We start from the raw sequence: 25,787 nt of genomic DNA on the forward strand, positions 1-25,787 counted from the left end.
GCTATTGTAAACACTCTTATTGGAGTTATCTATGAAGACTTGATCTCCAGGATAAAAAAAGGCTTCTGTAAATTTGGACATTACAGCACTATAGTTTCACCAGAAGGCAAATATGTAAGAAAACAATGGGACAGGGACAGTGAAAACATTATGAAGTACTTTGAAAACAAAACAGAAAAATAGATGGCAGGTGTGTGCCAAATAAAACTATTGTGTAAGCACATTTGGTATTTGCACATTTCTCCCGTCCTGTATACTTGAGGAAAAGATATATACATAACATAAGCCGCGTGCTTTCTCAGCATTTTATTATTGAAGTAACTGCTCCAAATGCATGTGTTCAGCTCATGCAGGTAAACCTTTCATCCTTCTAAAGTGTCCCGTGTCAGCCCCGACACGCAAAGGTAAGTGTTGTAGGAGGGGCGTGTAATGAAATATGCCTTGAGCTGTGCAGGTTTAGGTCGCTGCTTCAGTCTTCTGTGCTCACTTGCTGTCGAGGAACTTTGGGTTAACATGTGTGAGGGGCGATGGGCCATGGGACTCCTGATAATATGAACTGGGCTGGACTACTGCAGGTCAGTGGGGCAAAGGAAATGCAATACATTTTCCATTCCGTTGGGATCTAATCCATGTATTATTGTAGGTTGAGTGAGAGGCTAATACCTGTAACGCTGTTCTTTATTGTCTTTATGTTTTCATTTTTGCTCTAATTCTTTTAGTAAATATATGTAAAAAGGCACTGAATGTGGGATAGGGCACCTGGATAGGCAGTCAAAAGTTTGTGGTTTATATGAAAAGTGATATCCATTTAGAGCATTTTAAGGATTGAACTAACACATTATTTAAAAAATAAGATAAACAAAATGATAAGAAAAAAGTATATATATGATAAGAAAATAAATACTTAACTGTCTGTCACGAGTGACTTGGTCTTTGAAAGGGGCAGGCTCCAATGATGTAAAATTCTTGACAGAAACTGTGCAATAACATTGACAGTAAAATGCAACTGAATATGAATTTTCTTTTTCTATTGTTTTTATTTTGTAATGCCAGATGCAGGCTTTGCTTTTGCTATTTTTGCTTCTTGTTTTTCCTGTGTGTGCTTATTTGTGTGTGTGAGAGTAATTGGTTGAAGATAAGTGACGTGCGTCACATTACCTTGATTGTTCAGCTGCCTGCTTTTCAAAGAGCTCGCTGAAGCATGAGGTTTAAACCTTATCTCCACCAGGGAAATCCTCTGCACACAATCACTTTCAAGTGCAACAAACAGACTGTCAAATCATCACCAACATTTAAAAAGCAAAATGATAGTAGTGGTGCTTTTTAAAAGCAAATTGCAAGTTTAGGCAAGACAAGTTTATTTATATAGCACAATTAGGACCCAATGCAATTCAAAGAGTTTGACAGGGGCATAACAATAGCTTACTTTGTTTTAGAAAAACATTGAAATAGCATTAGGAGATCCTAAAAACACAAAGGGCTAACAGAGTCAGACTAATTGTTTAACTTTTTTTTTCAATATAATAATATATTTCAATGACGCTGACACACTGACAACTGCTACCTGTTTATTTATTTTCTCATCAGAATCTGCTGGTTGCGGTCCACCTCCGGCAGATGGTATGTGGCTCTGTCAGGTTCTCAGTCCCAGAGGAGCAGGAGCCTGGCTTTCTGGCCGGGTCGCTTGGTAAACACTTCCCACCTCCGTACCTGCTGCTGACGGGGGAGTATCTGTGGATGGACATCAACACAGGGAATCTCTACACCACTGAGCAAAAGATGGATCGCGAGGCCTTGTGCCCCGAGGAGACAAAGGCAGAGGAATGCATTATGCTGCACAATGCTGTGGTGGGGCCCTCGGGAGACCTTATACAGTTTCCTTTGATCGTAGAAGACGTCAACGACAATGCGCCTCATTTTGAAAACATTGAAATACACCTGAGGGTTTCCGAGGACGCCCCAGTGGGGACCAGTTTCTTACTGGATGAACAGGCTCAGGACAGGGACGTGGGACAGAATGGCGAGCTGCGATACCACCTGGAACATTCTGATGGAGTTTTCGGTCTGGAGTTTGAAGAAGAAGACGGGCCTGTCATCATGCTGGTTGTGCTAAGGGTTCTGGATAGGGAGACTAAGGAGCTGTATCGGATGGCGCTTGTGGCCACCGACCGCGGCTCTCTCCCTCTGAGTGCCACTGCCACTTTAATAGTCACGGTGACAGACGTTAACGACAACTGTCCAAACTTTAGCCAGGACAGCCCTCGCAGTGTCACCATCCCCGGAGACTCCCCGAAAAACTTTCTAGTGGCTCGGGTCACTGCCACTGATCTAGACCTGGGCCCCAACGCTGCCATTGTTTACTCCCTCAGTCCCAAAGTGTCCGCACAGGCCAAGGAGCTCTTTAGCCTGGACAGCCTCACCGGTGACATCAGGCTAACCAAGGACCTCCAGAGTGACACTTCAGAGGAGCTGCTGTTGAAAGTGTTAGCCATTGGGCCTCGCTGCCCCCCAGCAGACACTCAGGTAACCGTATCTCTGGTCCCCGAGGACAACCGAGGGCCTGCCATCCAGATCGGGTTCATAGCGGCGCATCACAACCAGACCCTGGTGTTACCAGAGAACCAACCCCCCACCATCTTAGCCGTGCTAGAGCTGGAGGGTGACAGCGGCTCCAAAGGCTGGTCTCTGGCCATTGAAAGTGAAGGAGGAGGAGTGCCGTTCACTTTGAGCCCACAGAATGGTAAATATCTGCTTTCCACATCAAAGCCCCTCGACTACGAGATGAAACGTGAACATCATATTTCCGTGGTAGTGCACGGGAGATCGGCTGAAGGCTCTGTGATCGCTCCTTCCAGACGTGTGATCAGGGTGACGGTGGCAGATGTCAATGATAACGCCCCACGTTTCCTAAAGTCTGGCTTTGAGTTGGACGTTGAGGAAAACAACAAACCAGGCATGTCGCTGTTAAAGGTCTCTGCTAAGGACGCAGACAGCGGACACAACGGCAAAGTGACATACAGGCTGGACCAAAGCTCTTCTAAGGTCTTTAGCATTGACCCTGTGACAGGTCAACTGTCTGTTACAGCCTCTCTAGATAGGGAACAGCAGGGTGCGCACATAATCACAGTGTTTGCACGAGATGGCGGGTCACCTCCCTTGGAGTCACTCGCAACGGTGTCCATTTGTGTTTTGGACCAGAATGACAATGCACCTGCTTTTCTGACCCCTCACTTCATCTTTTTCGTCCCAGAGAATGTACCGCCGTTGGCCCAGGTGGGGAGGATAGGGCTGACGGACCCAGACGAAGGGGAGAATGGGAACACAGAGTTGCGCGTGGTAAACGGTAGTGGACCTTTCGTTGTGGATAACGCCCAAGGGACACTACGCACGACTACCAACTTGGACCGCGAGACACAAGACCGCTATGAACTCTACCTGCTGGCCAGCGATCATGGGCAACCGCTAGCTTTGACCTCCACTGCCAGGGTAACCATCTTTGTTGAGGACATCAATGACAACCAGCCTAAGGTCATCCTTCCAAGCAGCAACTCCTCATGCCTGACTGTCCCTCCCGAGACCATCGCAGGCACCATGGTAACAAAGATCTACGCTATCGACGAGGATTCTGGGCTGAATTCGGAGATTACGTACACAGCAGTAGCACCAGCACAGAACAGCTCCCCGTTTTTGGTGGACTCGAGGTCAGGGAACATCACTGTTTCTCAGCAACTTCTAGGGAAAGACCTGGGAATGCATCACCTGTTCATTGTGGTCAGAGACAGTGGTAAGCCAGCTCCACTTTACACCACTGTCTGGGTGAATCTGTTGGTCAATGGGAGCGCAGAGCCTTGCCACCTGGACAGGGCACCCACATGGACAGGGACCCCAGATTTGATTCGAACCCCGTCAAAGGCCCCCATCTGTGAGGTAGAGGACAGCAGGTATGGTCAGCAGATACTGTTAGTAGGCCTGGGAATGATGCTGGCATCCATGTGTTTGCTGGTAGTAGCAGCCGTTTTATACCTGAAACAGAGGAGAAATGGTTTAGAGCAGAACAAGAGGAGGAACATTGAGGAGAATGAGATACCACTCAAGCTCAAAGACAAATATTACTCTGATGACTGACAGGCAGCAATGTGTATGCCCTCACTCACACTGTGTCAAGGTTTAGATCAGCCTGTGAATAAAATACATTGGATTTTTGTATTTGTCAAAGGATTCTTTCATGCATGAATTATGACAAAAATAATCTAGATGTTTTAAAGTGTTATCGTGTTACTCAAAATAATTCTAAAATTAAAAAAAAAAAATGTATGTTTAATTTAAAAGTTATTTCACTGTCCAAGTATATGGACACCTTGCAACAAATTAATGGGATATGAAGTCACAGCTGACAATAAGGAATAATATGTTTTGTAATGATGTGCTTTGAAGCTCAATTACTTTAAAAAAAAACTATTTTAGGAACTAAGAGAGGAAAAACACTGTGGTTTTTATTTAGAACTGTGGTACATGTATGCCAAAACCAATGTGGTGCCTCAATTAACCTAATTAACTAAATAGTTTTACAGATATGCCTGGGCCAATTTACACATGGCTATCACAGTTAGTCATCCTTAATTGATGATTTCATCAAGCAGTGAATATTTGGAACACAAGATAGTAACTACCGTCACATTATTGCTATCAATCTACTAACAAAGTGCTTTGAAGGAAAGCATGATAAACCAACCTAAATTGGAGTTAGATTGTACTGTTCACAAATGTGGACATCATGCATGTAAGGGTTAAAAGTCAAATGTGTTAACATGTTCTGACACAGGGTGAAGCCTACTCAAAAAAAACTGCAAGAGGAAAGGTTTCCCGTGTAAGCTACCGAACACACAAGTTAATCTGATAAGAAAAGTATTTGATGTTACACACTGAGACTTGGTCTATTCACACCACATGCATTGGACAGGTGTTGCGTATCAGTATTAACACCATAGATAGAGCATATCACAACAAGCCAAAGCATTTCTGAAATACCAGCATTTAAGTCATTATATTTAGCGATCATTCCCCATGACCCCTGCAGCGGAGAAGACGACTAAAGGTAATGGGCCGCTGAGTTGATTGTGCCTTTCTCAGATATCCAACCGAGTGATGTGGGGAGTCTAGAGTATTTAGACACACAAAAGGGTTTAGTGTTTCTGCGGTGGGGAGGTGATGAAAGTGTGTTAAGAAGCAGCTTTGAGACGGCCACAGGGGGCGGAGCCTGGCTGTGGACAGGTGAGGGGCAGCACAGGGAAAGCACGCAAACATCTCAAGTCACCACCACACACACCTGTTAGACAACAGGGTAGAAAACCCACTGCTACTGTACACTGGAAAACAACAAGTATCACTCTTTATTATCCTCTTTAAAACAAGCGAAACAAGATTTATTTCTCTTGTGATAAGTAAAAAATGTATTAACTAATTTAAAAAAAACACACTAGGTGAAAAATCTGTCAGGATTTCTTCAAATAGGATGTAATATTTCAGCCTTTCAACATGGAAGATATCTTGAAACTCATTTTGTTTTGAAGTATATTGTACGAGTATTAGAAGTTTTATGTATCATAATAAGCCTGAATTATTCCCCCGACTTCACTTTTCATTTCTTGAAAGAAGATTATTTAATGATATTTTAGCAATTTAAGATAAGCTTGACTTTAGCAAGAAATACTCATATTGAGCTTTTTTTTTACTCGTAATAATTCACGCGTATAACGTTTATATATAAAGTCCCTGTGTGACACTGAAATGTTGCCTGTAAGGTGATTGTTCCTTTTATAAATTGTCATGAGATATTTTGAATAGAAATTCGTCCAATATACTTGGTAAGATTTTTAATGTTTTGCAGTGTACCCAGTCACACCAACAGGCTTGTTGTTTTCATGTTAAGATGTTGGGAGTGAAACCACACTGTGTTCAAAGGAATGTTTTACAAAAGGCACTTACTCTCATGTGTCACTGATGAATGTGTATGCCGGAGGAACAATTGGGATATCAAAAGAGGATAAGTGATGCATAAACTATCAACGAGGCAGGGTGTAAAATGTGTTTACAAATCTCTGAACGCACAGCTACACAAAGAGGGGTGCAGGCTAATTGTTTTAGCTCTTTCTCAAAAGCAAACATTCCTTTATCTTTACGGTGTCATAAACTATTGAGCGATCCTTTTGAAAGATTGCACCTGTACTGTGTTAGTGAGGAAAAGGAGCTAAGCCACGATTTTAAAAAAAAACATTGTACAACAACCTACACTCAACAAAAATATAAACGCAACACTTTTGTTTTTGCTGCCATTTTTCATGAGATGGACTTAAAGATCTAAAATTCATTCCAGATACACAATATTACCATTTATCTCAAACATTGTTCACAAATCTGTCTAAATGTGTGATAGTGAGCACTTCTGCTTTGCTGAGATAATCCATCCCACCTCACAGGTCACATCAAGATGCTGATCTGACATTATGATTAGTGCACAGGTGTGCCTTAGACTGTCCACAATAAAAGGCCACCCTGAAATGTGCAGTTTTGTCTCACAGCAAAATGCCACAGATGCCACAAGCATTGAGGGAGCGTGCAATTGGCATGCTGACAGCAGGAAGAATGTCAACCAGATCTGTTGCTCGTGCATTGAATGTTCATTTCTCCACCATAAACCGTCTCCAAAGGCGTTTCAGAGAATATGGCAGTACATCCAACCGGCCTCACAACCGCAGACCACGTGTAACCACACCAGCCCAGGACCTCCACATCCAGCAGGTTCACCTCCAAGATCGTCTGAGACCAGCCACTGAGACAGCTGCTGAAACAATTGGTTTGCATAACCAAACAATTTCTGCACAAACTGTCAGAAACCGTCTCAGGGAAGCTCAACTGCATGCTCGTCGTCCTCATCGGGGTCTTGACCTGACTCCAGCTCGTCGCCGTAACAGACTTGAGTGGGCAAATGCTCACATTCGATGGCGTCTGGCACGTTGGAGAGGTGTTCTCTTCACGGATGAATCTCGGTTTACATTGTTCAGGGCAGATGGCAGACAGCGTGTGTGGCGTTGTGTGGGTGAGCGCTTTGCTGATGTCAATGTTGTGGATCGAGTGGCCCATGGTGGCAGGGCCGCCGCTCCCTATACGCAGAGTACGCAGACTGCGTAGGGCACCAAGTTCCTGGGGGGGGCACCCCAAAAAAAAAAAATTGTAATTATATATTTTTTTTTTTTTTTTTTTTTTTTTTAATTAAAAAGGAAAAAGAGATGGTCCGGGGGCCCCCCAAAATATATTTTTTTTAAAGTTCATGATAATCATTACATTACAAAAAATATATGAATTAGTTATGAACAGGCCCATCGTTGTTTTTTCTTAATTGTGTAACCTATCCAGGGGTGGATTACTGCACAGGCACACCGGGCACAGGCCCAGGGGCCCAAGGGCTCAGGGGGGCCCTTAGCCAGAGATACTGATAGTAACTTTTCATGTTGCATAGTCAAAGAGCTCAGTCACTGATGTCAATAACAGGGTCCAAAAAGGAATAGCCTAAATATAAGTACTCATTAAAATGTAACAAGATAGAAATCATCATGGGCCCCTCAACTAGTAGGGGAGAAATACAAAAGCAAGTTAAAAACAACAGCATTAGTAGCTCTGTCTAAGGGGGTTGAAGGCCCCCTCACACATACACAAATAAACTTTATATGTGTGAATTCTAAATTGTTCATATCCACCCTTTATCTGTTGAAATGGGCCTCTCCATCATAGAACATGGGTCTGCAGACCAATCTACTGTTTTTACAGTTGCAGAGTAAAGAGTGCTACCTGTTTAAGAAAAATCTGAAAAATAATGTTCCTTCTGCATCTCAGGATTTGATATCTCTCTAGTCTCTAAAATTTCCTCACAAAGTGCACCAGATTGATGCATTTTACTTTAAAAAGGTAAAAAAAATTCCACCCACCCCCCAACAAGGTACAGGGTCCCTCCAACAATACCCCAAGATCCTGTGGGAAACACTGACTTCCTTAATATGTTTTTGCCATTTATTGTATGTATCCGTGTAGAAAATTCAGTGTACCTGACTGGATAGGGACAAGTGGGGGGCCCTTTAAGAGTGTAAGCCCAGGGGCCCATTATCTCATAATCAGTCTATGATCCTATCACTCAATTCCTTTGCAAAGGCAGTTTTTTCACAAGTTAAGCTGTTCTTTCTGTTAGTAAATGCTGGCAAATGTGCCAAATAGCAGTCGCAGAGATCTTGCAATGGCAAAAAAATGTCGCTCGCGCCCTGCGGACGCGAGCTTCTGGGTGTTTTTTTTTTTGGGGGGGGGGGGGGTGGGGGGGGCATCACTGACAAATTCTGCTTAGGGCACCCAAAAGCGTAGCAGCGGCCCTGCATGGTGGTGGTGGGGTTATGGTATGGGCAGGCATCTGTTATGGACGAAGAACACAGGTGCATTTTATTGATGGTATTTTGAATGCACAGAGATACCGTGATGAGATCCTGAGGCCCATTGTTGTGCCATACATCCATGAACATCACCTCACGTTTCAGCAAGATAATGCACGGCCCCATGTTGCAAGGATCTGTACACAATTCTTGGAAGCTGAAAATGTCCCAGTTCTTGCATGGCCAGCATACTCACCGGACATGTCACCCATTGAGCATGTTTGGGATGTGCTTGACCGGCGTATACGACAGCGTGCACCACTTCCCACTAATATCCAGCAACTTCGCACAGCCATTGAAGAGGAGTGGACCAACATTCCACAGGCCACAATTGACAATCTGATAAACTCTATGCGAAGAAGATGCGTTGCACTGCATGAGGCAAATGGTGGTCACACCAGATACTGACTGGTTCTGAGTCCCCAGACCCCCAATAAAGCAAAAAAATGCACATTTCAAAGTGGCCTTTTATTGTGGACAGTCTAAGGCACACATGTGCACTAATCATGATGTCAGATCAGCATCTTGATGTGGCACACCTGTGAGGTGGGATGGATTATCTCAGCAAAGCAGAAGTGCTCACTATCACACATTTAGACAGATTTGTGAACAATGTTTGAGAGAAATGGTAATATTGTGTATCTGGAATGAATTTTAGATCTTTAAGTCCATCTCATGAAAAATGGGAGCAAAAACAAAAGTGTTGCGTTTATATTTTTGTTGAGTGTAGTTATAGTGGAGAACAAGGCTTGTATAACATGACTGGGTGTTTCCTCTGAGGATTTCTGAGCTAGCAGCTCCGAAATAAATAATCTAAAAGGCCTGTACTGTGAGATTTAACTGCAGTAGCTGAGAGGAACCATAACACAATTACAAATTAAAGAGCAAGGAGTTACACATTCTGTTAGATTTACAAAGTGTTCATATTCATATTAAAGGAGGTCTTCTGTGGTTCTGAAGAAGGCATTTTGGAAACGGTTTGAAAAAATGTCAAACGTTCATTCAAGCTGAATCAAGATTAATATATGCAACTTCTTGTTAAAAGTGACTTTTACTCAATGAATGAAGACTATTTGGGATTTTTTTTTAAACATGCTCCTGGCTGCTGTGCGAATGCTCTGGCAGGGAAAAGCCTGCCATCTACTGGACATATTGGTGAAGCCATAATACGTTTTTTTTTATATTTTGTTTGGTATTATGCCAGAGGGAGGAGATGAATCAGAGGACAGTCTCTCACTCTGCCACAGTCAGGTCGCATGAGATCACTGCTGCATGCTGGGATACTCTATTCCAGTGCATCTCATTTTCATCTATTTTTTTTTCTCTTTCTCTCAAGCTGAAGGTTTGATAGCGGGTTATGAGGTTGCGTGAGCTGTCATGGTCAAATAAACCAGCTGGCACTGACCCCGAAAAATGTCTTGTTTTTATGGGATAAACATCAGGGATATTGTGGTCACGAATGAGAAAACAATCCAGTCTCATTAGAATAACCAGGGAAGTGTTTTTCTTTTCAAAAGGCAGTGATTCTGAGAAAAGGTGCCAGTCCTCATTACCCTTCAACTATTCAGTTTAGAGGTGTGGAGTAAGCAATCCTGGAAATTGTTTGCTATCAAAATCATCTTTTTGTTTAATTCTGAATAGCTTCTCATGATCTACCACCTGTCCACACTGTGTGTGCGCTGAAAAAAATCCAAAATACACACAGGCTCTGTAACATGTTGCTCTATGGTGGGCCCCCTATTTTTATTTTTATAGAACTACCCTTTGTTTACATGCCAGTGTACAGAGTAGGCAGTGTATTTTTCAGCGCATACACAGTACAGACAGAAATATTCTCTGATTTGGACAAAAAGTGATTTTTACAACAAACATTTGCTGAAAAGAATTGCTGACTCAAACTTTACAACACAATTGGACTTTATCAAAAGTATGCAAGTTATGGAATTTCAAGTTATGGAATTTCTCTTTCAGTTTGCTTTTCAAAAAGGACTAAATTGGCCCATTTCAGAGATAAAACACCCCCACAAATGTTGCCATCTTGTGTTCACTATCTCAAACACTGCAATCAAACAGATAACAGCTGACAATTCTATGACTATTCCTGTGAGCCTCACCTGACCAATACCTGACTGTCCACAGTCTCATATTGACAGTGTGACTTCATACAAGTCACCCCCACTTGCATTGGACAAACAGTATCTCAGTATTCCCCCCCCCCCCCACACCACACCATCTTTATGACTCCTTTGTTTTATTTTTATCAGGATGAAAAGTTTGCCATAAGAAAGAGAAGTTTATTTATACAGTACAATCCAGACGCAATTAAATTCAAGGTGATTTACAGGGGGCATAAAAATACATTAAGAATAAGACCTAAGGAGAATATTGAAATTGCATTCAAGAGATAATACAATCAAAATCGAAAACAGGCAAACAAGTAGTTCAAAATAAAATAAGAATTTGCATTTAAAAGACAATAAAAAAAAACAAGCTAATAAAAAGTTACAGTTTGGACGGCCAACAGAGAAGGCAAATGGCCTTGTCTCAAAGGGGACTGTATGCTCCAGAGTTGGGATGGTACATGGGAAAAAGAACAGCCTACATTTCTTCTCCTGCTGTATTTGCATATGAAGTTGCAAGTTGCTCCCTCTCTATATGCAAAATAGCTCTACGCGTCAACAATGAACTAGGGGGACATTTTCTGCGAGCGTAAAGAACCTTGACCTCCTCATCATTCTACGCCTTGAAGTTCATTGAAAAGCGACATTGTTTCTTTAAGATTGCACTCGCAGTCATCAGCGGCTCTGTCCATTGTTGGTGGGAACAGAAAGAGAGTTGAGATTGATATACGGGGGCCGAAGACAAGTCGCGCATATCATCAGCGGACCAGCTGCAGTGCAGGCAGGCAGACAGACAGGCAGGCAGAAGTAGTAGTAGTAGTAGTAGTGGTAGGCCTAGTAACCAACAAGTCCTTGAACGCATCCTTCCAGACATGGGTAAGAAGAAACTCCAGCCAGTAACTGGAATCTCACCAGAATACTTTGTATTATAAGTCTTATTATGTAAATCTGCATTTTATTGTATGTGATTGATTGCACACTGATACGTTTGCGTGTGTGTCCGTACGAGTGTGTGCGTGTGTTTGTGTCAGTGTAGAGGTCGGCTATACTCACCGTCTGATGCTCCGCTGATATTATGAGATTTATTTCATGCTTGAGATGGCAGGACTATACTTGCAGAGCCAGAGCCTTGTCGCATTTGCTTTCGGTCGCAATCTTTCTCAATTTTTGAAAAAAAAAAAAGACAAACTGGGCTCAAGCTTTGCATTTCAGAACGAGGCCTGTGTTTTTTTATTCATTTGAGTCACAAGTGAGAGAGAGACACTGTGGGACTTACCTGGTTCAGATGGCTTCAGCTGTGTAGTGAGACTGGTGACGTCATTTATTAGTTAATTGGTACAAGGTGTAGTGGCTAAGTGAAGGCATGCGGCCTAATATTGTTTAGACTACGTTGTTTAAAGGTCTGGAATAAATGCATGCTACTATACTTGCTATTCTTATTCTCTGTGATATCAGTATAGGCTTATGTGTAACCGATCTACTTTCATTTACAATTAAAACAAGTCTGGAGATATGTGATTGTTATTTGCTTGTTTACTTGCGTTTCATAATTTTTAAACTCCCTCTTCCAGGGCATAGCAATCTGGATGACAGTGATCACAGTTTGCTTGACTCTATGTCTGTCCCTCTCTCTCTCTCTCTCTCTCTCTCACACTCACACACACACACACACACACACACACACACACACACACACACACACACACACACACACACACACACACACACACACACACACACACACACACACACACACAGTAGATGTGTTCAATTAAAGAGCTATCTCTTTGCCCCTGCTGCCATCTGTGTTTACTGTAATGGTACCAACCACAGTCTGTCTGCTCCCATTGTGCGTGTCTGTGGATGCACGCACGCAATCAAGCGTGTAATGGCACACATGCACACACAGTCGCAATTGTCTGTTCCTAGATTTGCTTCTCCATCCTCTTCCAGCACAAACAGTTCCATCGCCACTATCATTTTCCTTGTTCCTGAGGAAGTCTTTATGTGTATGTGTGTGTGTGTGTGTGTGTGTGTGTGTGTGTGTGTGTGTGTGTGTGTGTCAAGCATAGAGGTGCCTCTGGTCTTTGTTTGCTTGACATTGGTGGCCCTTGTACCCCCATGATGCATCGGTACAAAGACTGTTGTCTCTGCTCTGTTGACACAAAAGCAGCCTCTCTCTCTCTCTCTCCCTCTCCCTTTCACTGTGTCTCTCTCTCTCTGTCCTCCCCCTTTTTCTCACACTCTCTCACACATGCTGGGTGGTGAATGGAGTCAGGGTTGGAGCCAGGGTCAGAGCAGACACATGCCCTTGGACCTTTGGCATCCATTCAAACAGCACATGACTATTAGGAAGAATGCACAGCTTTACTAAAAGGGTCGAAAGTCTTTTTCAGCTGCAGCTAGACCCATAGTGACAATGTAGCATGTTGTAGCAAGTGTTTCAATGTTTTAATCCTAGTGTTTGGATTTTGCCGCCCTAAGGGATATTTTTGGTGGAAACGCTCTGTGTTTCGACAACAAACAAAAAAAAAAGCTGAGACAGCAGTAACAGAGATGATTCATTGATTTGTGGACCCACTGAGAATTCAAAGCAAGAATTTGGATGATTATTTGATAGAATTTGGTAAATTATGAAGCGTGTGGAGGATGTGGTGGCTTTTGTCTGTTTCATATGATTTTTAACTGAATAGACTAGTCTGTTGGATAGACAATAAAATATTTCTGAAGATGTCATCTTGGGCTCTGAGAAACTTGACATATAAAGATGGCGTCAGCGAATCTGAAGAATGCTTGTTGTCAAAATCACTTTGTCAAAATCAGTGAATATTTCATCTCAGTGTGTGTGTGTGTGTGTGTGTGTGTGTGTGTGTGTGTGTGTGTGTGTGTGTGTGTGTGTGTGTGTGTGTGTGTGTGTGTGTGTGTGTGTGTGTGTGTGTGTGTGTGTGTGTGTGTGTGTGTGTGTGTGTGTGTGTGTGTGTGTGTGTGTGTGTGTGTGTGTGTGTGTGTGTGTGTGTGTGTGTGTGTGTGTGTGCGGTGAAAAAAACAGTGTTAATACACAGCCTAGGCTCTGTAAGTGGGTATGTTGCTTACAACAGTGGGCCCCCTTTGTTTACATACCAGTTTACAAAACCTAGGCTTTGTATTAACACCTAATTTTCTTTCAGCACACACACAGTACGGACAGATGGGTGGATCCATCGTGAACAGATATTCTCTTATTTATTTATTTTTATTTTTTTACAAATCATCATTTGTCAACCAGCCTTCTCCAGAATCACTGACTCCACCTTTAATCCCTATTATTGGATATGTCAGCCAGAAAGAACAGAAGATTCATTATATAATGAACATATGAAGTGCACCCCTGGTTCCAAGCAGCACAAATAATTAATAATCTCAACATCAAAACCAGAACAAATGCAATGCAACCGAAACTATCTATCTGCATGGCCACCAACTCAGTAAAGTGAGCTTTTTGTTTTTGGGTGAACTAGCCCTTTTTTACAGGTTGTAGCACATGTCCATATTGACACAGTGTATGAGGAGTAAAACAAATAAAAATCCTCTTGTGCATAGTAAGCACCCTCACTACTATCTACACTCAACAAAAATATAAACGCAACACTTTTGTTTTTGCTCCCATTTTTCATGAGATGGACTTAAAGATCTAAAATTCATTCCAGATACACAATTGTACCATTTCTCTCAAACATTGTTCACAAATCTGTCTAAATGTGTGATAGTGAGCACTTCTGCTTTGCTGAGATAATCCATCCCACCTCACAGGTGTGCCACATCAAGATGCTGATCTGACATCATGATTAGTGCACATGTGTGCCTTAGACTGTCCACAATAAAAGGCCACTCTGAAATGTGCATTTTCTTGCTTTATTGGGGGTCTTGGGACTCAGAACCAGTCAGTATCTGGTGTGACCACCATTTGCCTCATGCAGTGCAACACATCTTCTTCTCATAGAGTTTATCAGATTGTCAATTGTGGCCTGTGGAATGTTGGTCCACTCCTCTTCAATGGCTGTGCGAAGTTGCTGGAGACGGCTTATGGTGGAGAAATGAACATTCAATGCACGAGCAACAGATCTGGTTGACATTCCTGCTGTCAGCATGCCAATTGCACGCTCCCTCAATGCTTGTGGCATCTGTGGCATTTTGCTGTGAGACAAAACTGCACATTTCAGGGTGGCCTTTTATTGTGGACAGTCTAAGGCACACCTGTGCACTAATCATGATGTCAGATCAGCATCTTGATGTGGCACACCTGTGAGGTGGGATGGATTATCTCAGCAAAGCAGAAGTGCTCACTATCACACATTTAGAGAGATTTGTGAACAATGTTTGAGAGAAATGGTACAATTGTGTATCTGGAATGAATTTTAGATCTTTAAGTCCATCTCATGAAAAATGGGAGCAAAAACAAAAGTGTTGCGTTTATATTTTTGTTGAGTGTAAATTGGAGCATAGAACTACCTAGGTTCCGTCTGTCATTTTGCATCAGTTGACTATGTGCCCTGACTTGTACATGATGCTTGCATGTGGACCCCTACAGGTTGCTATGACTGCTGTATGCGCTGCCTGGGCGGTGTGCCCTACTGCTCCCTGGCGGCCACGCTGCTGTGTTTCTCTGGCATCGCCCTGTTCTGTGGCTGTGGGCACCAGGCGCTCACCGAGACTGAGAGACTCATCGAGAACTACTTTGCCCGTAACCTCCAGGACTACATCACTCTCGCCTTCATGTGAGTGTGGCAAGAAATTGGAAGTATTTATTAAAGAGTGGCATCCCTTTGAACCCTGCCATGAGGATTTCTTCTCAGGCCTTTAATAGGTTCATCGTGACCCTCTCGTGGAAACTGAGATATCAATTTTGTCTAGTGTATAGAGAGGAGTTGGCAGTGAAATACCAGTTGACACAATGTTCCAGTTTTCTCAGTAGGATATTTTATTTGCCTGCAAGCGAGAGCCATCGTCAGCAGCATTAACAGAGAGGAAATGCAGATATGACTGATGGGAGGCAGTCTCTCCTCAGCAGTTATAGTATCATGAATTAACAGACAACACAGTGTCTAGATTTTTTCAGTATACATCACTGTCCAACTTTTCTTTACCCAAGTCTTTGCCTTCAATACCTAGCATTTCAATCATAACAACCTTTCTTTGTCAAAGCGTACCAACCATATTCTGGCCTTATCTTAAATGACCTCAACCGTCTGCACACGTATACAGTACAAGGTCAAACCCCCTTTCCGTGTCAAACTCTTTTACAATGAGTGTAACACTATTTTGTTGACCAATAATACATTTCATTATTACGAAATAGGCCTACAGATTATTATAATATTCATTTTTCACAACATAACCATTTTCTTTCTAAATGTGTTCCTCCTCTCTAGCATTCAATATTTCCAGTATTTCATCTATGGCCTGGCCTCCTTCTTCTTCCTGTACTGCATTGTGCTGCTGGCCGAGGGCTTCTACACCACCAGCGTGGCCAGGCAAACCTTTGGAGAGTTCAGGAGCACAATGTGTGGCCGCTGCCTCAGCTCCTCGGTGAGAGAGAGAGAGAGAGAGTGTACACTGCCCATAGGAGATATTGGGATGGGATTAATACACATATCAGTCTGTGGTGGTGGTTGGGGGGCTGATCCCAAAAATCTTAAAGCTGCTGCCTAAAAACCCTTTTGGGGACATACAAAGATAAGCATATACCCAGTATGGGAAAGTGAGTGACTGGGGGGGGGGGGGTGGGACTGAGTGGAGAAGAAGAGGAGTGAGATAATAAGTAAAGCTATAATCAGAAAGGAAAAGGGAATATGGCCGCCGCCTGAGTCACGGCTCATAAAAACACTCTATTAGATTACCTGCTGTGTGTGTATCACTTCATTAGGATGATGCACCCTGTAATGTTAACTCCGCTCTGCTCTGCTATGCTCCCTCCTCATACAGTTTATAGTGCTGACATATCTGCTAGCCGTGCTGTGGCTGTTGGTGTTCGCCTTCTCGGCCCTGCCCGTCTACTTCTTCTACAACATGGACGCCACCTGCCACACCATAGACATTCTGACAGAGACCCCGGCCAGTATCAACCAGCTCTGTGTGGATGCAAGGCAATACGGTATACAAGACCTCTATTGGAAACCTATGAGCTTGGCCTATTATGCTAATTGTGTAACGTTAAATGATTAATGTGGTGTTGTTCTAAGTTTTTACCTGTTACCAAAAAGCCAATGAAAAGAACAAAACCAACAATTGTTGACTCTTTAGTTAATAAAAGATGCTAAATGCGTAAGCCAACATGCTACCATGCTCACAATGACGATGGTAACATGGTGATTTTTCTCAGGGGAGTAATGTTTGCTATGATCCTCATATTTTAGCGTGTAAACATGCAAGATTTTACTAATAATTGGCACTGAATACTAAGTTCAACTGAGGCTGAGTGGAATGTCATTAAACCTGTGGCTATTTGGTCCAAGATGATGGGAAATGTTGTTCTGATGTGGCACTATATGCAAAGTCCAGGGCTCACCAACAATATACAAAATAGGATGTAGTTAATGTCATGTCAGAGGTGTCTACAGTGACGAGCTGTTTGTAGGACATTTCTAGCCCTTTCTCTAAATATAAATCTGTACAATTGTGTTCTACATTAGAATTGAATATTGAAATGTGTTTTTTTTTTTTTTTTTTTTTTTAAAGGGCTCCTGCCGTGGAATGCAGTGCCGGGGAAAGCTTGTGGCATAACTCTGTCCAATGTTTGCAAGACCAGAGAGGTAAGTCGGACCAGCTCTCTCATAACTCATGCCTCTGCAGTCAGACACGTCCTATCATATTTTTTGCCTGATGCAAAGCGAAGACGACATGTCATCACCCACATTAATGCAAAATTCTCCTCTCCTCTCAGTACCGGATGACCTACGACCTCTACATTGCTGCCTTCGCCGGCGCGGGCATCACTCTTCTGGCTCTGGTGAGTGATTATGCTTGAGCCATTCACAGTGGGCTAAAACAATAGTGTTATATATGGCTCATGTGACTTAGTGACGCTCTAGTGTAGGCGGCCAGGCATCTCAGGCCTCCATGACTGATGACTTCTGTACTATCGCTCTCTGTTCCTCTTTTCTCAGCTGACACAAACACATCATAATAATGCCGTAATGTCTGGTGGAGTTTTTTTTTTTTTTTTTCAGCCAGCCAGTCAGCCTAAATGGTGCAGCCCATTATACTGGCATGCCCCATTACGGAAGCTGTTAAACGGATGGTATCTGCTATCAAATTAGCAATAGCCGTTCATCATTTTGCATCTCAAACAATTAGAATATCGTGGAACAGTCTATTTCTTCCCCGTAGTTACATTCAAAAGCTGACGTTTATGTATTCTAGATTCATCACACACCACAAAGTTAAACATTTCAGGCGTTTTTTTTTTGTTTAAATATAATACAATACCTCAAAATATTCAAATATTACATGAGGATTTATAATACAGAAATGGAAAGTATGTCAATTCATCCACTCAATACTTGGTCGGGGTTCACTTTTTGAAACAAGTTACGGGATATTCTTTTTTTTTTTATATATATTTTTTGGGGCATTTTTATGCTTTATTTGATAGTGCAGAGAGACAGAGATGAAAATGGGGCAGAGAGGGGAGTGACATGCAGAGTACGACCGCGGGCGGGAATCGAACCCGGGTCTGCTGCTGGGCCCGGCCCGGTGGGGGGGACGCCCTACCAACTGAGCTATGGGCGCCCCTAGTTACGGGATTTTCTAATGATATGAGATGCACCTGTAGAGTCAGAGGATCTTGTGGATTTTTCCTTGTCTTCACTTCTTCTGTTTATGACACTTCCTATCTGTGTTTTGTCCTCTCCATAGCTGACCTACACTGTGTCTACCACCTATAACTTTGCCGTTCTGCGGTATCTGGGGAGAAAGGGCATAGGCGCACGGTGCTAGGGCTCACACCAGCTTCCTGTCTGCTCTTTCCACTAGCCTACTTCACCGTCAACATTGGGAATCTTAAAGGGACGGCAACACACTTCTCTACTTCCTCAATATTCTGCACACCACATCACCTGTGGTCATGGACTCTATAAAAAATGCTATCTTTTTATATTTCTACTTTTTTCTTATTTGGTAGAATGTTAGGGTTATGTATTATTTGTTATGCGTGTGTGTGAGGGTTTGTCTGCTGCTTTTTACGTGCCGTCTCATTTCTTTCTTTCTTTTCAGCGCCACGTGACCAAAATAATTGTAAATTATTGCTTTTGTTGCTTGCGATGTAAATGTCTATAATATTCATCTCTGTTTCCCTGTCGCACTCAAAATACAAATAACGCACCACTAATAGATTAACATAGTTAAGCAAAATGAATCAAGTTTGCCACACAGCTAGAAATGCAGCTGTTGTGGAGAATAGGAAAGGAGATTATAAGGTTACCATGGCTACCATCCCCATCACATCTGGTGGTTGCCATGGTGGCAGACAAGCACACGCATTTGCAGTCTCACGCTGGCTGGCTGACCTCAGGACTTTTCTCACGGGGGTGAGCAGAAAAGACTCAACAATGAAGTCAGGTCTGGTTTAAAAAGCTTGCCAATAAGGAGCCAGTCGTGGGAAGCCACCTGCGCTACAAGGCCACCGCCAAGGGGTTAGATGACATGTCAAGGGAGAGGGTGCTCCGGACAAAAGGGGAGGGTTAGACCTCTTCTAAAGCCACAATGCATGCTCTCTCTCCTGGGACTGCAAACGCACAATGACCCCCCCCCCCCTCCCACCTCCCACCATCTCCCTTTGGACAATGAAAATGATGTATTCAGAGTGAGGGGACTGAAGGAATTTTTTAGACGATTTTGAATAGTTCCTTTCTGACAAAGGAATATATAGGCTATTTGTTTAGCTCTGATCTAGAAAAGGGTCTGAAATTGTTTTTTTCTCATCATTTTTGAGATGTCGAAAAGCACCAGGTGCTAAATTTGTATACTAAAATAGTAAGTGATCTCTTACTATTGGACCTGAAACACATGGTTCAAATGTTAGACCGCCCCCCCCACCCCCCCCCCCCCCCTTCTCGCTGTTAATGAAATGACTGTGAGGTTCTTAAATAGAGATATGACAGCTTTGTGTTGTCTCTAATGCTTCAGGAATTTTGTTGTAGTTATTGTATAACACATATTTTTTACTTACCGTAGCTGAAATTAATACTGCTTTTTACACTTACTGGGTATATTACTAACAAAAGCTTTTTGCTGCATAATAAGTAGATTTGTTTTTCTATTTGGTGGAAGCTGTACCCTGCGGTGAGTGGTGGATTTATAAAGTGGCCGCTTGCTGTTTTATGATATTTTTCTTTTGTGATGATAAAATTTGATAATAAAAAGACAATTCTTGGAAGTATTTTGTGTGTAGAGTGCCTCTGAAAACGTTCTGTGAAAGTGCAGTGTCTGGTGTCTAGTGTGTGTGTGTGTGTGTGTGTGTGTGTGTGTGTGTGTGTGTGTGTGTGTGTGTGTGTGTGTGTGTGTGTGTGTGTGTGTGTGTGTGTGTGTGTGTGTGTGTGTGTGTGTGAGACAAAGTGTTTAACTGGTGCTCCACCCTTGGCTTACTGCCACAATTGCCGGGCCAAGGTATTTTGTGAGCTTGTTTTTCTGTATTCTCTCCTCTTGTGTCTCCCCCCCCCCCCCCCCCCAGGTGCACTGCTTGGCTGTCACCCAAGTGTACCTGAGGAAGCTGAGGCACAGGCCCAAGGAGGAGAGTAAAGGCCATGACCTGTACAGCATGCTGCAGCGAGACAGAGGAGGGACACTGTGCTCTCCCTACACACCAACCGAAAACACTTCTGACACATCCTGACTACGCACGCCATGTTTGTTTCATGACCTGAGCTGGTTTTAAAAAGCTCCAGTTATTTTGGTAGTATTCGCTTCATTTTCTTTTGCTGATTTTTGCATTAAAATATATAGGCCATTGTCTGTTACATCTAAATTTATAAAAAAAAGGAAACTAATATTATTTCCTTTATTGTTCTGCATTTGATCAGTGTCTGTAGAATCTATACTTTCTGTGTATTTCTATAGTTTAGAGATCTCCAAATATGTCATTTGGTGAAACATGGTGAAAGTTTTTTGTTTTTTCTAGGTTTTTCAGTGTGCACTGCATGCTACATATCCTTCTGAGTGAAGAGGAAAATAAACAGTGTTCACTGGTCTTGTGTGAAATTCAAGAAATGTAATTTACTTGTGATCTTGAGGAAAAAATAGCAGTTCATGCTTTTTTAAGATTGTAAAAATGACTGAAGGGAGATGTTAGAGCCGAATTATACTGATGTCATTTCCAGTGACCTATTTTAGTTTTTAAAAATAGTGTAGGAGGTTCTGTTTTCAAACTTTGAAGTCATTCCTAATGCTGCGTAGCTTCCAGGAATTTCCAGAACATGGGCACAAAAAAAAACCACAGACAAGATAGGAGTGTCCATTTGGTATGTTGCATGTTTTATTCGTAGCCAAGCACTGCAGAGAGTATTCACCACTATGTCAGCATGTTGGCACTGCCAGTCGTATCCTCCGTATAGTGCAAAGAGAGGAAATGAGGGGAAAGTCTTCCATTTAGATCAACACATAATTAAGATGAACAGTGCAGCTCTCAGACAGCTTCAATCACACTCATGGGCTTGTGGATGAAGCAGATGCTCTGTGTCATTTAGTACCATCATTATAAAAAATGAATGCCCTTCGCAATTTACATAAGCCATTAATATGGACAGCCCAAAGAAATGTGTATTTTTTTTTTACATTCATAAATATTACAGACCAACATTAAAAGAAATACTGACATTAGACGAGTGGTGATGTAAGATAGCGTTGTGAAAAGCAACATATTGTAGAGTTATGCTACCCCACTTTTTCTCAGGGAAGTTTGCTTTTAGGTAAACACTGTGGTACGCTACATTATCTGAAACGGGAAGAACTGAAATGATTCAGTAAGGAGACAGTATATTATTAAATGCAGAATATATGAACACTAACCAATGGTAAACTAGCAGCATTCATTTTTGTTTTAGCTTGAATTCCTGTAGGCTGCCTGCTAGCTTGATTTTGTTCAAATGCCCTGCTCCAGTTCACAGTTAATAACGTTTAATCTCATACATTGTGAGTACCAGTACTCACCACACTTTATCACACCAACATCCTATGAAACATCTATTCATTATAAGCCCACACTATAGCAAAGAACAATGTCATAGGTAAAATATGACTGTACCTGATCGGATTCAATTCACTTTCACAGTGAAGCGCTTTGTAATGTTTGCTATTTGTCTGCACGCACCACACACACACACACACACACACAGCAGTATGATGCAATATTTTGACTTGAAAGACATAGTGTTCTCAGGCTGAAAGAATAAACAAGACCTCTGACATAACAGCAAAATAAAAAGCAAGATAACGGACTATAATGATAACCATTTTGAATGTGTGCATTCAGAAGATGAGAATATTTTCTTGTAACAGGTAGGGTTGTTTGGGAAGATGCAAAATAGAACACTATTTCAGAAGCAAAATGAACACTGATGAGTATGAATTGTAACCATGTCGAACTCAGTTTGAAGCATTGCATATCAGGCATGTTATTGATAATAGTGGTCTTTAATGGCCTTCTCCTTGTGCTTAGGCTGTATCATATTAGAGCCACAATGAGCACACTGAAGTGATAGCAGTTGTTTTATCAGTAAAGCCCACAGAATAGGCTTAAAACTGGAATGTTAAAGGCCTGCCACTTCATCAACAAGGCAGACACTGGATTACAGACATGCCATAATTATGATTTTTTTTTTCTAATTCTTATAATTAAAATCCCCTACTTCACACATCAGGAAAACTGAGTTCAACCAGCCCTTGACCAAAACACTTAAGCCTCATGTAAATATCACACACTTTGTCTGTAAAGGAAAAAGGACAAAAATACACATGGGGGGGATGAAAATGTGCTTCACAGAACTAGAAATACACAGCAGCAGCAGCAGTTTATCGACAACAGCAGCAAAAGCAGTATTATTATTATTATTATTATTATTTAGTTTGAACCACTGAAGCGTACTTAGTGAACACAGCCCCATGTACATAAATCATGGGGGGAAAAATCTCATAATGCCTAACTCGTAATATACCCGACACCTTGGGCCCACGCAGAAGTACAGTTGTAATAGATATAAATTAATACCGTAAAAAGCTCGTACCCAAATGCTGTCAGAAAAAAAACAGAATTAACGCTCACAATTCCCTTCTTGTATAGAAAACAAACTATGTCATCTTCCTTTTGAGTGCAGCAATAATTGAACTACCCTTCCTCTGTACCTCAAATCCTACTGGTCATTATACTGATGTTGGGAGTTCCAAAGTACCATAATTGCCTGAGATTAGGGTTAGCTTCTCCACTCCTGCTGAAAGTTGTATGCGATGTTGAGTTCAAAGTCTCTCTAAAAACCTTGGAAAAATCAGCTCCATGGACAGACGTTGTTGAGCTGTTACAGGACTAACCGTATGTTACTGTGCCAAAGGTAAGAGTGTGCTCTTCAAGAGAGGTTGTTTGGTCTAATCTCTCGTCCGCTGTTTTAACTAAAGATTTTTAGTTATTTCAATTAAAATAAATGCTCCGAAAGCACTGTTCGATACAACCCCCGCATGGGCGTACAAAGCTGAAGCTGGATTAAAATGCTTTTTGTTGCAACACTACTTAAAGCAGACAGAGTACAAAGGATGAGTGTGCCTGTTACAGTGTGCCTGTACCTTGTGCTTCGTTTCCACTGAGCAGTCCAGTTCGGTTTGGTACGGAACATAAGCCCTAGTTTTGATAGGCGGGTAACATGCCGTTGAATGCTACGTTACTATGGTGACATCATAGCAGGGGGAGCCGGGACACACTGTAGCCCGCTGATTAATTCATGAAGAGGAAGAATGCCTCACAACAAACCAAGAGCTGCTTGCCAACATTCTCTCTAAACACAAGACTCTTCACATTGGACGACTCCAAGGAGACAACACACGCTGGTTTATCTCTTGCATGGAAATGATGATTCTGTCGACCGACCAACAGACTGCAGTGTGTAGCTCCACCACCTTTTGGGACCCTTTGAACCCCATCAAAAGGGTGTCTCAGCACGGAACGCTTATTTTGGTACTCTTTTGACAGTGGAAACGCAAATAATTGAATGCCGTAGCTTACTAAACCGAACTGTACCGCTCAGTGTTCACAAGGCTATTGAAGGCAATAAGTCAACAATCTACATAACCAGCAGAATCCTTGACACGACCCCTTCCTCAAAGCCGCTGTATCTTCTTATCCACCTTATCTTTAGAGGACGTACCCCGCACCTGCAGCACACATAATGTCCCATAAACAATATATCTGACTGGGCCAGGGAGGCACGTTTCAGCCAGAGATAATAAGCCAGAGAAGGTAGGTGGGATTCACTCTTCACACCTGACCTCCCCCACCCCCAACTCAGCAGCAAGCCCCGCGGGAGGCTTTGCGGTTGCCGTGTAGATCTATGGTGCTGCCCAGGGCGTGGTCCATGTGGTCCTCTGCAGCCAGCACCTCCCTGACGGCGGCCTCGAACGCGGCCGTCACGTTGGTGTCGTCCTTGGCGCTGGTCTCAAAGTACGGGCAGCAGCCGTTCTCCTCGCACCAGGCCCGGGCCTCATCCTCCCCCACCTCCCTCTGCCCCTCCATGTCCACTTTGTTACCCAGCACCACAAAGGGGAAGCGCTCTGGGTCCTTAACGTCAGAGTAAAACATGAATTCTTTCTTCCAGCTGCCCAGGTTCTGGAAGCTCTGCAGGTCGTTGACGGCGAAGGTTAAGAGGCAGCAGTCGGCCCCGCGGTAGAAGGGCGTGCGGAGGGATTTGAAGCGCTCCTGTCCAGCAGTGTCCCAGATCTGGAGGGTGACAAGCCGTCCGTCCACCTCTAGGTCCCGGTTGAGGAATTCTACCCCGATGGTGTGGAAGGACTGGGAGTCGAAGCGGTCGGTCACGTAGCGGTTCATCAAGGAGGACTTGCCCACGCCGCCGTCCCCCAAAAGGATGACCTTCAGCAGCAGGCTCTTACCGCTCATCATGGTTCCCTTTAACCACCACCCACCCACCCAGCAAAGGCCTGGGTTACAAGGCCTCCACAGCAGGTGGCAGACCAGGGTTGATTCAACCTAGAAAGAGGAAGAAGGAAATATTCAAATGGATACATACAATAAAAGGAGAAACACAAAAAGACTATAGGAAGTGAAATTACAACCAAACCGACTCAGCTGATTATTCAATGTAGATTGCGAGGTACAAAAAAGACTGCTGTTGTAGCAACGTTTGTATTTGTGGAAGCCCGTTTCCACCAGTTAAAGCTTATCAAAATATACCCATGGTGAGTCATAATTATGAGATAATAAATCAAAATTATAAAATAAATCATAATTGTCAGATTTAGAAAAATTTACTTTTAATCTCATATTGACTTATCATTTTGACTTCTTATGTTATTATTATGACATTATCTAATACTTTCAACTCCTCATCTCATAATTATGGCTAACCATGTGGATATTTGTATTATCAAGGCAACGTTTTCAGCTTTTTTTTTTTCTGGCAGAAACAGACTTCCATAGAGTTCAACCGCAGGTTCAAACCTTCTGGCTACAAATGAAGCCATGTGAGAGAAGGAGTGTAATGTTTGACTAGCTTCAGTAACACCATGACCAGGGGCATGAACCAAGAGACAAGCCAAAGGTCTCTGGTTGAAACTCTGGGCTGGATGGATGATAACTACACATATTAGGCCTATCACTGACTTGTCATAAACCTGTACTTGTCAACCAATGCAGAGAACATTATTCTAAAACATTAAGGCCACATTAGTTTTTTATGACAAGTAAAAACAGATGAATATAGGAGTTTCTGCGCCACAACAACAACAGGGGCGAGTCTGGATCATGAGCTGACAAAACGGGAGACGACCACTGCACATGCGCAGACCGCAAACATGTATCAGCTTGTTGTCAACTGTGGCTGGAGTCTGAGTGAACCTGTTTATAAAGCATTTCAGAGCAAAGGATAATTAAGAACCGAAACAGGTAACAGACCTTACGAAAAGATTTAAAGCAACAAACAATACACAACTGTGTTATAAGATGTAG

The 25,787-nt window shown here is 42.6% G+C and overlaps 3 protein-coding genes across 3 annotated transcripts; 2 read left to right on the top strand and 1 right to left on the bottom strand.

Annotated features, from left to right (window-relative positions):
• Positions 1-527: 527 nt before the first annotated feature.
• Positions 528-4,125, top strand: pcdh20l (protocadherin 20-like; the record flags this gene model as incomplete). The annotated part of the gene is made up of 2 exons (XM_080035731.1): positions 528-575; positions 1,588-4,125. The coding sequence occupies 2 exons, from the start codon at positions 528-530 to the stop codon at positions 4,123-4,125; spliced, it is 2,586 nt and encodes an 861-aa protein (XP_079891857.1).
• Positions 4,126-11,365: 7,240 nt separating this feature from the next.
• On the top strand, positions 11,366-18,666 carry plp1a (proteolipid protein 1a). Its single transcript, XM_080035165.1, has 7 exons — positions 11,366-11,467; positions 15,159-15,345; positions 16,000-16,156; positions 16,553-16,721; positions 17,306-17,379; positions 17,511-17,576; positions 18,485-18,666. The coding sequence occupies exons 1-7, from the start codon at positions 11,464-11,466 to the stop codon at positions 18,563-18,565; spliced, it is 738 nt and encodes a 245-aa protein (XP_079891291.1). The 5' UTR covers positions 11,366-11,463; the 3' UTR covers positions 18,566-18,666.
• A 2,435-nt stretch (positions 18,667-21,101) lies between these two features.
• rab9b (RAB9B, member RAS oncogene family) lies at positions 21,102-24,722 on the bottom strand (the record flags this gene model as incomplete). The annotated part of the gene is made up of 1 exon (XM_080034970.1): positions 21,102-24,722. One exon carries the CDS (start codon positions 24,720-24,722, stop codon positions 24,111-24,113), a length of 612 nt encoding a protein of 203 aa, XP_079891096.1. The 3' UTR covers positions 21,102-24,110.
• Between the last annotated feature and the right edge of the window lie 1,065 nt (positions 24,723-25,787).

This window comes from Ammodytes marinus (assembly GCF_949987685.1).
Source record: "Ammodytes marinus genome assembly, chromosome: 10".
NCBI classification, from domain to species: Eukaryota; Metazoa; Chordata; class Actinopteri; order Uranoscopiformes; family Ammodytidae; genus Ammodytes; species Ammodytes marinus.

Bases quoted from the DNA above. Each gene is read 5' to 3' on its own strand.
- plp1a (XM_080035165.1), top strand. The intron at 15,346-15,999 runs GTGAGTGTGGCA...CCTCCTCTCTAG, and splicing joins TACATCACTCTCGCCTTCAT to CATTCAATATTTCCAGTATT. The intron at 17,380-17,510 runs GTAAGTCGGACC...CTCTCCTCTCAG, and splicing joins ATGTTTGCAAGACCAGAGAG to TACCGGATGACCTACGACCT.